The 11,920-nt window shown below is 39.2% G+C and overlaps 1 protein-coding gene across 1 annotated transcript; it reads right to left on the reverse strand.

Moving 5' to 3' along the window:
• Nucleotides 1–10,469: 10,469 nt before the first annotated feature.
• Nucleotides 10,470–11,018, reverse strand: LOC122690516 (serine/arginine-rich splicing factor 2-like). The gene has a single exon (XM_043897455.1). It carries the CDS (start codon nucleotides 11,016–11,018, stop codon nucleotides 10,470–10,472), a length of 549 nt encoding a protein of 182 aa, XP_043753390.1.
• Between the last annotated feature and the right edge of the window lie 902 nt (nucleotides 11,019–11,920).

Raw genomic sequence — 11,920 nt, forward strand, 5'->3', positions numbered from 1 at the left:
AAAGCAGCAAGGGAGAAACAACAAGTAACACACAAGGGGATTCCCATAAGGATAACAGCTGATCTATCAATAGAAACTCTTCAGGCCAGAAGGGAATTGCAGGACATACTTAAAGTAATGAAAGAGAATAACCTACAACCCAGATTACTGAACCCAGCAACGATCTCATTCAGATATGAAGGAGAATTCAAAAGCTTTACAGACAAGCAAAAGTTGAGAGAATTCAGCACCACCAAACCAGCTTTTCAACAAATGCTAAAGAATCTTCTCTAGACAGGAATCACAGAAAGGTTGGATGAACTCAAACCCAAAACAACAAAGTAAATGGCAACGGGACCATACCTATCAATAATTACCTTAAATGGAAATGGGTTGAATACCCCAACCAAAAGACAAAGACTGACTGGATACAAAAGCAAGACCCCTATATATGCTGTCTACAAGAGACCCACCTCAAAACAAAGGACACATACAGACTGAAAGTGGAGGGCTGGAAACAAATATTTCACACAAATGGAGCCCAAAAGAAAGCAGGAGTCACAATACTCATATCAGATAAAACAGACTTTAAAATAAAGGCTGTGAAAAGAGACAAAGAAGGACACTACATAATGATCAAAGGATCAATCCAAGAAGAAGATATAACAATTATAAATATATATGCATCCAACATAGGAGCACCGCAGTATGTAAGGCAAATGCTAACAAGAATGAAAGGGGAAGTTAACAATAACACAATAATAGTGGGAGATGTTAATACCCCATTCACACCTATGGATAGATCAACTAAACAGAAAATTAATAAGGAAACACCAACTTTAAATGACACAAGGGTCCAGCTAGACCTAATTGATATCTATAGAACATTTCACCCCAAAACAATCAATTTCACCTTTTTCTCAAGTGCACACGGAACCTTCTCCAAAATAGGTCACATCCTGGGCCATAAATCTAGCCTTGGGAAATTCAAAAAAATTGAAATCATTCCAGTCATCTTTTCTGACCACAATGCAGTAAGATTAGATCTCAATTACAGGAAAAAAACTATTAAAAATTCAAACATATGGAGGCTAACTTACACGTTTCTTATTAACCAAGAAATCATAGAAGAAATCAATAAAGAAATCAAAATATGCATAGAAATGAATGAAAATGAAAACACAACAACCCAAAACCTATGGGACACTGTAAAAGCAGTGCTAAGGGGAAGGTTCATAGCAATACAGGCTTACCTCAAGAAACAAGAAAAATGTCAAACAAATAACCTAACTCTACACCTAAAGCAACTAGAGAAGGAAGAAATGAAGAACCCCAGGGTTAGTAGAAGGAAAGAAATCTTAAAAATTAGGGCAGAAATAAATGCAAAAGAAACAAATGAGACCATAGCAAAAACCAACAAAGCTAAAAGCTGATTTTTTGAAAAGGTAAATAAAATTGACAAACCATTAGCCAGACTCGTCAAGAAACAAAGGGAGAGGAACCAAATCAACAAAATTAGAAATGAAAATGGAGAGATCACAACAGACAACACTGAAATACAAAGGATCATAAGAGACTACTACCAGCAGCTCTATGCCAATAAAATGGGCAACTTGGAAGAAATGGGCAAATTCTTAGAAAAGTATAACTTTCCAAAACTGAACCAGGAAGAAATAGAAAATCTTAACAGCCCCATCACAAGCACAGCAATCGAAACTATAATCAGAAATCTTCCAGCAAACAAAAGCCCAGGACCAGATGGCTTCACAGCTGAATTCTACCAAAAATTTAGAGAAGACCTAACACCTATTTTACTCAAATGCTTCCAGAAAATTGCAGAAGAAGGCAAACTTCCAAACTCATTCTTTGAGGCCACCATCACCCTAATATCAAAAGCAGACAAAGATGCCACAAAAAAAGAAAACTACAGGCCAATATCAGTGATGAACATATATGTAAAAATCCTTAACAAAATTCTAGCAAAGAGAATCCAACAACATATTAAAAAGATCATACATCATGACCAAGTGGGCTTTATCCCAGGAATGCAAGGTTTCTTTAATATCCACAAATCAATCAATGTAACACACCACATTAACAAATTGAAAGATATAAACCATATGATTGTCTCAAATAGATGCAGAAAAAGCCTTTGACAAACTTCAAATTCCATTTATGATAAAAAACTCTCCAGAAAGCAGGAATAGAGGGTACTTAACTCAGCATAATAAAAGCTATACATGACAAACCCACAGCAAACATTGTCCTCAGTGGTGAAAAATTGAAAGCATTTCACCTGAAATCAGGAACAAGACAAGGGTGCCCACTCTCACCTCTACTATTCAACATAGTGTTGGAAGTGTTGGCCCCAGCAATCTGAGCAGAAAAAGAAATAAAATTAATCCAGATAGGAAAAGAAGTAAAACTCTCACTGTTTGCAGACATGTTCCTCTACATAGAAAGCCCTAAAGACTCTACCAGAAAATTACTAGAGCTAATCAATGAATATACTAAAGTTGCAGGATATAAAATTAACACACAGAAATCCCTTGCATTCCTATACACTAACAATGAGAAAAACAGAAAGAGAAATTAAGGAAACAATACCATTCACCACTGCAACAAAAAGAATAAAATACTTAGGAGTATATCTACCTAAAGAAACGAAAGACCTATACATGGAAAACTACAAAACACTGACGAAAGAAATCAAAGAGGGCACAAATAGATGGAGAAATATACTGTGTTCATGGATGGGAGAATCAATATTTTGAAAATGACTATACTACCCAAGCAATCTATAGAATGAATTCAATCCCTATCAAGCTACCAATGGTATTTTTCACAGAAGTAGAACAAATAATCTCACAATCTGTTTATGGAAATACAAAAAACCTCGATAGCCAAAGCAATCTTGAGAAAGAAGAATGGAACTGGAGGAATCAACCTGCATGACTTCAGGCTCTACTATAAAACCACAGTCATCAAGACAGTATGGTACTGGCACAAAGACAGAAATATAGATCAATGGAACAGAATAGAAAGCCCAGAGATAAATCCACGAACCTATGGACACCTTATCTTCGACAAAGGAGGCAAGGATATCCAATGGAAAAAAGACAACCTCTTTAACAAGTGGTGCTGGGAAAACTGGTCAACCACTTGTAAAAGAGTGAAACTACAACACTTTCTAACACCATACACAAAAATAAACTCAAAATGGATTAAATATTTAAATGTAAGACCAGAAACTATAAAAATCCTAGAGGACAACATAGGCAAGCACTCTCTGACATACACCACAGCAGGATCCTCTATGACCCACCTCCCAGAATATTGGAAATAAAAGCAAAAATAAACAAATGGGACCTAATGAAACTTAAAAGCTTTTGCACAACAAAGGAAACTATACGCAAGGTGAAAAGACAGTCTTGAGAATGGGAGAAAATAATAGCAAATGAAGAACAGACAAAGGATTAATCTCAAAAATATACGAGCAACTCCTGCAGCTCAATTCCAGAAAAATAAGTGACCCAATCAAAAAATGGGCCAAAGAACTAAACAGACATTTCTCCAAAGAAGACATACAGATGGCTAAAAAACACATGAAAAGATGCTCAACATCACTCATTATCAGAGAAATGCAAATCAAAACCACAGTGAGGTACCATTACATGCCAGTCAGGATGGCTGCTATCCAAAAGTCTATAAGCAATAAATGCTGGAGAGGGTGTGGACAAAAGGGAACCCTCTTCCACTTTTGGTGGGAATGCAAACTTGTACAGCCACTATGGAGAACAGTGTGGAGGTTACTTAAAAATTTGGAAATAGAACTGCCATATGACCCAGCAATCCCACTCCTGGGCATACACACCGAGGAAACCAGATCTGAAAGAGACATGTGCACCCCAATGTTCATCTCAGCACTGTTTATAATAGCCAGGACATGGGAGCAACCTAGATGCCCATCAGCAGACGACTGGATAAGGAAGCTGTGATACATATACCCAATGGAATATTACTCATCCATTAAAAAGAATTCATTTGAATCAGTTCTAAGGAGATGGATGAAACTGGAGCCTATTATACAGAGTGAAGTAAGCCAGAAAGATAAAGACCAATACAGTATACTAACTCATATATATGGAATTTAAAAAGATGGCAACTATACCCTATATGCAAGACAGAAAAAGAGACACAGATGTATCGAACAGACTTTTGGACTCAATGAGAGAAGGTGAGGGTGGGATGTTCTGAGAGAACAGCATTGAAACAAGTATACTATCAAGGGTGAAACAGATCACCAGCCCAGGGTGGATGCATGAGACAAGTGCTCAGGGCTGGTGCACTGGGAAGAGCCAGAGCGATGGGATGGGGAGGGAGGTGGGAGGGGGGATCGGGATGGGGAACACATGTAAATCCATGGCTGATTCATGTCAATGTATGTCAAAAACCACTACAATATTTAAAGTAATTAGCCTCCAACTAATAAAAATAAATGAAAAAAGAAATCCTTATATTTGCAAGTGTTTCATTTATTATACAATGTATTCTGATACCTTGGCCCAGTAATACTCATTTAATTCCTATATGAGGAAAAAATATCCTGAGATGAAATATCAGTGAACATTTGGTTTATATGAAGAAACAGAATGGTCCTGGTGGGAACTAAAATATCTTTCACTGATACCTTCATGAAGAGTGAGATAATGTTATGTGACCAGTTAGTTTCCTAGTGGGACTTTTAGGATATCTCTAGTCAAGAGATATCTTTAGTGATAGCAAGTTTGGCCTTGGAGTACAAAATGAAGCAGAGGAAAGGCTAACAGAGTTTTGCCAGGAGAACACACTGCTCATAGCAAACAGCCTCTTCCAACAACACAAGAAATGACTCTACACATGGACATCACCAGATGGTCAATACCAAAATCAGATTTATTATATTCTTTGCAGCCAAAGATGAAGAAGCTCTATACAGTCAGCAAAAACAAGACCATGAGCTGACTGTGACTCCGATCATGAAGTGCTCCTTGTAAAATTCAGACTTAAATTGAAGAAAGTAGGGACAAACTAGATCATTCAGGAATGAAAGTGAAAGTGAAAGTCACTCAGTTGTGTCCAACTCTTTGTGACCCCATCAGAATACTGCAGTGGATTGCCTTTCCCTTCTCCAGGGGATCTTCCCAACCCAGGGACTGATCCCAGGTCTTCCCATTGCAGGTGAATTCTTTACCAACTGAGCCAGAGGAATGCCCAAGAATAATGGAGTGGGAATGGAGAAGCCTATTCCTTCTCCAGCAGATGTTCCTGCCCCGGGAATCAAATCAGAGTCTCCTGCATTGCAGGCGAATTGTTTACCAACTGAGCTATCAGGGAAGCCCAACCATTCAGGTATGGCCTAAATCAAATCCCTTACATTTACACAGTGGAAGTGACAAACAGATTCAAGGGATTAGATCTGATAGTGTGCTTGAAGAACTATGAACAGAGGTTCGTGACATTGTACAGGAGGCAGTAATGAAGACCATCACCAAGAAAAAGAAATGCAACAAGGAAAAAGAGTTGTCTGACGAGGCCTTACAATAGCTGAGAAAAAAGAGAAGTGAAAGGCTAAGGAGAAAAGGAAATATATACCCATCTGAATGCAGAGCTCCTAAGAATAGCACAGAGAGATAAGAAAACCTTCCTCAGTGATCAATGCAAAGAAATAGAGGAAATCAATAGAATGGGAAAGACTAGAGATCTCCTCAAGAAAATCAGAGATACCAAGGGAACATTATATGCAAAGATGGGCACAGAAAAGGACAGAAATTGTATGGACCTAATAGAAGCAAAAGATATTAAGAAAGTGTGGCAAGAATACACAGAAGAACTATACAAAAAAGATCTTCATGAACCAGATGACCAGGACGGTGTGATCACTCACCTAGAGTCAGACATCCTCGAATGTGAGGTCAACTGGGCCTTAGGAAGCATCACCATGAACCAAGCTAGTGGAGGTGATGGAATTCCAGTTGAGCGATTTCAAATCCTAAAAGATGATGCTGTGAAAGTGATGCACTCAATATGCCAGCAAATCTGGAAAACTCGCCAGTGGCCACAGGACTTGAAAAAGTAATTTTTCTTTCCAATCCCAAGGAAAGGCAATGCCAAAGAAAATGTTCAAACTACCACGCAATTGTACTCATCTCCCACGTTAGCAAAGTAATGCTCAAAATTCTCTAAGCGAGGCTTCAACAGTATTTGAACCAAGACCTTCCAGGTGTTCAAGCTGGATTTAGAAAAGGCAGAGGAACCAGAGATCAAATTGCCAACATTTGTTGGCTCATCAAAAAAGCAAGAGAGTTCCAGAAAAATATCTACTTCTGCGTCATTGACTACACTAAAGTCTTTGACTATGTAGATGACAACAAACTGTGGAAAATTCTTCAAGAGGTGGGTAGACCACCTGACCTGCCTCCTAAGAAATCTGGATGCAGGTCAAGAAACAACAGAATCAGACATGAAACAATGGACTGGCTCAAAATTGGGGAAGGAGTACGTCAAGGCTGTGTATTGTCACCCTGTTTGTTTAACTTCTATGCAGAGTACCTCACGTGAAATTGCGGGCTGGGTGAAGCACAAGCTGGAATCAAGATTTCTGGGAGAAATATCAATAACCTCAGGTATGCAGATAACACCACCCTTAAGGCAGAAATAGAGAGGAACTGAAGAGCCTATTGTTGAAATTGCAAGAGGAGAATGAAAAAGCTGGCTTAAAACTCAGCATTAAATAAACGAAGATCATGGGATCTGGTCCCATCACTTCATGGCAAATAGATGGAGAAACAATGGAAACATGGAGAAACTTTATTGTCTTTGGCTCCAAAATCACTGCAGATGTTGACTGCAGCCATGAATTTCAAAGATGCTTGCTCCTTGGAAGAAAATGTATGGCCAACCTAGACACCATATTAGAAAGCAGAGACATTACTTTGCCGACAAAGGTCTGTTTAGTCAAAGCTATCATTTTTCCAGTAGTCATGTATGGATGTGAGAGTGGGACCATAAAGAAAGCTAAGCACTGAAGTGTTGATGCTTTTGAACTGTGGTGTTGGAGAAGACTCTTGAGAGTCCCATGGACTGCAAACAGACCAAACCAATCATTTCTGAAGGAAATCAGTCCTAAATATTCATTGGAAGGACTGATGCTGAAGCTGAAGCTGAAATTCTTTGGCCACCTGTTGTGAAGAACTGACTCATTGGAAGAAACCCTAATGCTGGGAAATATTGAAGGCGGGAGGAGAAGGGAACGACAGAGGATGAGATGGTTGGATGGCATCACTGACTTGATGGATATGAATGTGAGCGAGCTCAGGGAGTTGGTGATGGACAGGGAAGCCTGGCATGCTACAGTCCATGGGGTCGCAAAGTGTTGGACACAACTGAGTGCCTGAACTGAACTGAATTGGAGTTTAGCAGTCTTAATTTGCATGCTAGGTGTGTAGTTATGTGTGTGTGTGTGCATGCATGCATATGTTTTCTATATTTATACAGTTTTAACAGATGTTTGGTTCCGTTAATAACCTTTGACTGAAGTGTGATTTCTGGTTACTAGTGCAAGTGAAAGTCACTGAGTCGTGTTTGACTCTTTGCACCCCATGGACCGTAGCCTGCTGGCTCCTCTGTTCATGGAATTCTTCAGGCAAGAATTCTGGATTTGTTAGTCCTTCCCTTCTCCAGGGTATCTTTTCAACCCAGGGATTTAACAAGGTTTCCCGCATTGCAGGTGGATTCTTTACCATCTGAGCTACCCGTTTGACCACCTCTTCCATTTCCCCTTCCCCCACTCCCCACCCCTCCTTCTCTATCTCTGGTAACCACTAGTCAGATCTCTTTTTCAATGAGCTTGGTTTTTTGTTTTTGTTTTCTTTAGATTCCACATATAAGTGAAATAATAGAGTATTTGACTTTCTCTGTGTTATTTCCAGTTCTCACTGCCCAATTCTCTTTATCTGAGAAACTGACTAAATCAGTTGTAGACAATAACTATTGTGTTATAGGAATTCAAAGTTTGAGATAAAGTGCATTCATAGCACAGAGGAACTTTCAAAATTTCGGTGAGATAGGGCTCTGTTACTAGTATCCAGCTGAGCTACTCACTGAAAAATAAATTTCTCAAAGTATTGTTTGGAGTCTTGTTTTGAATATTTGTTCCCAAATACCACAATTGATGTTCCTAAACCTCATTTCAATTCTGTGTATTTAAAGGCAATATACTGAGGCATTCAATATACAGGAAAGAGGACTGGGTTGAGAATTTAAAGACCTGGGTTGAAGTCTAATCATTAATCCATTATTCTCCCAAATACTTACTCTTTCTAGATTCCAGTTTCTTAAATTCCAATATGTGAAAATTGAATCTATTTTTCATGGTTTAATTTAGTCAGTTTCTCAGACAAAGAGAATTGGGCAGTGAGAATTGAAAATGAGGCAGCAAAAGACACATATTTTATTATCTCACTTTATGTGGAATCTTAAAAAAAGAGAAAAGACAAAGCCGAAATACCAAGGTCTTTGGAAAAGAGCTCAGGCTAGTGTTTACCAGAGGTAGGGGAAGGAGGGGTGGGGAATCAGAGCTATGTGGTCAAAAGGTACAAACTTCCAGTTATAAGAAAAGTAAGTACTAGGGATGTAATGTACAACATGCCTATAGCTACCACTGCTGTATGATATATAGGAAAGGTGTTAAGAAAGTAAATTCTAAGTATTCCCATCACGAGGAGCAATTATTTTCCTTTCTTTTCTTTTCTTTTCTTTTTTTTTATATCTATATGAGCAGATGTATGTTAGCTGGGCCTATTGTAGTAATCATTTCTTGAGATATATAAATCAAACCATCATTCTGCATGTCTTAAGCTTATACAGGGATGTATGTCAATTATTTTTCAATAAAACTGGAAAATGAAAAAAAGAAAGAAAATAATGTCTGAAACAGAGTGTCACATTGGCAACCATAAATTAAAGAGGAGAGGTTGAGTGGGGCTACAGTTAGGATCAATAATGCTGAGATATATTCCAAAGTCAATCTCGGATTAACCGTCTCCCAAAATATTCATTCAAAACCAGTAAGTTACAATAGAGTGTTGAGCCAAAGAAGACAATTCCAAAAGATTCAGAGCAGAGCCACAGTAAAGTCATACCCAGCTTGGGGATCAAAGCCATAAGGTAGTAGCAGATGTGTGTGACATTGATTTTAACTTGCTAAATTATATTTATACCTTGGATCTCTAAAAGTTGATACTCAGTTGTTTTGATATCTTTGTTTATAACACATGTGAGATGCATGACCTCAATTATCTTTTGTTTCCTAGTTTTATGAATGAGAATATAATCACAACAAATTTTTTTAAAACACCAGGAAAAATGCTTGTTCAGAAAAATACAGTACATACATAAACAAAAAGATGTAGCATGTTACTAGCACTTAGAAAGTAAAAAAATTCTTAGCATCTTTCCTACTTATGTTCGCAACTGAAGATGGTCAGATTGACCACTTTGGGTGTGAAAGGAAAAAATAAAGACACATTTACTTTTCAATTCACCTGCTAGGTGTGTTCACTGTATGCTCCCTTATATATGCGAGGCCTGGGCCTGAGTGACTGCAAGTACAGTTGTCAGGGTTTTTAACAAACTGGAGAACCATTTGTTTCTGCACAGCACATTACCTTTACATAGGAGCAGTCAGCGGAAAACGTCAAGTAGCCAAGCATTCTGTATTACAAAACACCACCGTCACAGTTAACCATCATTGCCCAACTGTTGTACAACTGTGTCTACTGCACAAAAATACATGCAACTAGAAATATGTTTGATAAATAATTCTTTAAAAATTTATTTTCACCTTAAATTTCTCTGTATCAACACAGATCCAGATTACCATTTAAATCCCAAGGTAAATAACACGTGTACATACACTTAAAGTAACTTTAAGTAGGTCTTTATTTTTCAAAGAATGTTGGCAATGAAGAATCAATCACTAGACAGTCTTTGACTTCTCAAAAAGAAAAGGCTACACACATTTTCTTAAGTCTAGAGGCCACAAATTAGATAACAACCTGTTTACTTTCAAAGAAAATGCAGTATATAAAGATAAATGAAAGTTTACCTTAAATATTGAAACCAATAACAAAGTTGTTCATCTCACTAACTTAAAAGATATGTGAATAAAAGAAACAAAATACCATTATAAAATGAAGTGTACCGCTTGAGGCAAAATTTGAAACAAGTAAAAAGTTACACAATGTATTAAAGAACAACCTGTTCAACAGGTAGTGGCTAATTTCAAAGACTGTCTGATCAACTGAGATGTTGTTCCTCTCCCCCCTCTCCCCGCTGACCCCTCATTCCCTACCACGCCCCCAGTTTTCAGGTTGTTCGTTCATTACTTATTCTAATATGACACCGCGCCTTCCCCTTCTGGAAACCTGGAGGGATTTTTTTGATTGTCCTCAGGACCTGTACTTTCTTCCTGGTGGAAGGCTTCTGAATCTAGACCTAGACGTGGTTGCTGAGAAAGATCTGGACTCTGAGGATGATGGCGAACTGTCACAGGAGCGAGATGGAGACTTGGAGCGGCTGAAGCGAGATCGGGCCTGACATGGCGATCGGCTCCTGGTGCTGGACCTGCGGCAGCGACGAAGCCTCAGGCTGTGGCTCTGGCGTTCTTGACCCTGGGGAGGAGTTTTCTGGCGGCGGCCTTGGTGGAAATCTAGGAGGCGACCGTGGCGTGCCATCTGCACCCACAGCTCACGGCCATCCAGCATGACCCCGTCTAGGGCGTCCATGGCCTCCTCGGCGTGGTGCTTGTCATAGAAGCGGACGAAGGCAAAGCCGCGGGACTCTAGAGTGAAGCGGTCCCGGGGGATGTACACATCGCCGACAGGCCCGTACCTCTCGAAGATGCGCCTTAGGGTGCGGCGTGAGATGCGGTCAGTCAGGTTGTCCACCTTGAGGGAAATCAAGTCGCCCACGTTGGGAGGAGGGCGGCTGTAACTCATGACCTTTGCGAGCTAAGCGGGGAGCCCCCGCGAACTGAATTCTGAGCTAGCTGCAGTCTGCGAAGGCTGCGAGGACGACGCAGGCACTCTTAAGGTTGCCTTGGCTTTGTTCAGCCCGAAGACTCTGCCTCTCTGCGTCAGTTGACCTCAGCCGGTGGCTGCTTAGAGACCCCCGAATGTCGAACCGTCGCTCTGCGCGGATGGTCTCCAGAGCTGCGACTGCTGGAGGAACAGTTTTGTACCAGTTTTCCTTTTATTAAAGTGAAAGTCCACGACTATAACATCATTTTATGACTTTTCCGGTATATGTCTAAACACCCAGTTTTAATTATGGGCAAAAGTATATACGTATGGATGTAATTATGTGACCAAGTACATGGCAGTGTTGATTCATGTATGCTAAAACCATTTGTTGCCTTTGGAGACAGAAACACAGTTTCAAAGCAGATCATGAACAGATAGGTTGATTCAGTAACACTAACAGGCAGGAGAACATGAGAGCCACCTAGAGGGTATGAGCTGTAATCGGAAATGCAGTATGAGATCTCTTATTCTGCTTGAAAAAAATAAAAAATGAAAGTCAAAGTTATGACCTGTCATTCCAAATTACATAATTGAATATACCTCAGATTACTAAAATTTACTGTTTTCTTATTCATTAACTAGATATATTTTTGATGGGGTAAGTTCATTTGATATGACGCATTTAAAAATGCTTTTAGAATTAATAATTATATTTCATCAGATTGTTGGCAAGGCATCTTTTCTCATGAATCATGTCTTTCAGGATCTAAGAAATGAGCTTGACAGTAATGGTGGCGGAAAATAGTATTTTATTAATTCTTTCTCACCTTCAGTGAGCATTATTTACTCTTTACAAGTGTGTAGGAGAGGGAAATTTT

The sequence above is a fragment of the Cervus elaphus genome, chromosome X (assembly GCF_910594005.1).
Source record: "Cervus elaphus chromosome X, mCerEla1.1, whole genome shotgun sequence".
Lineage (NCBI taxonomy): Eukaryota > Metazoa > Chordata > Mammalia > Artiodactyla > Cervidae > Cervus > Cervus elaphus.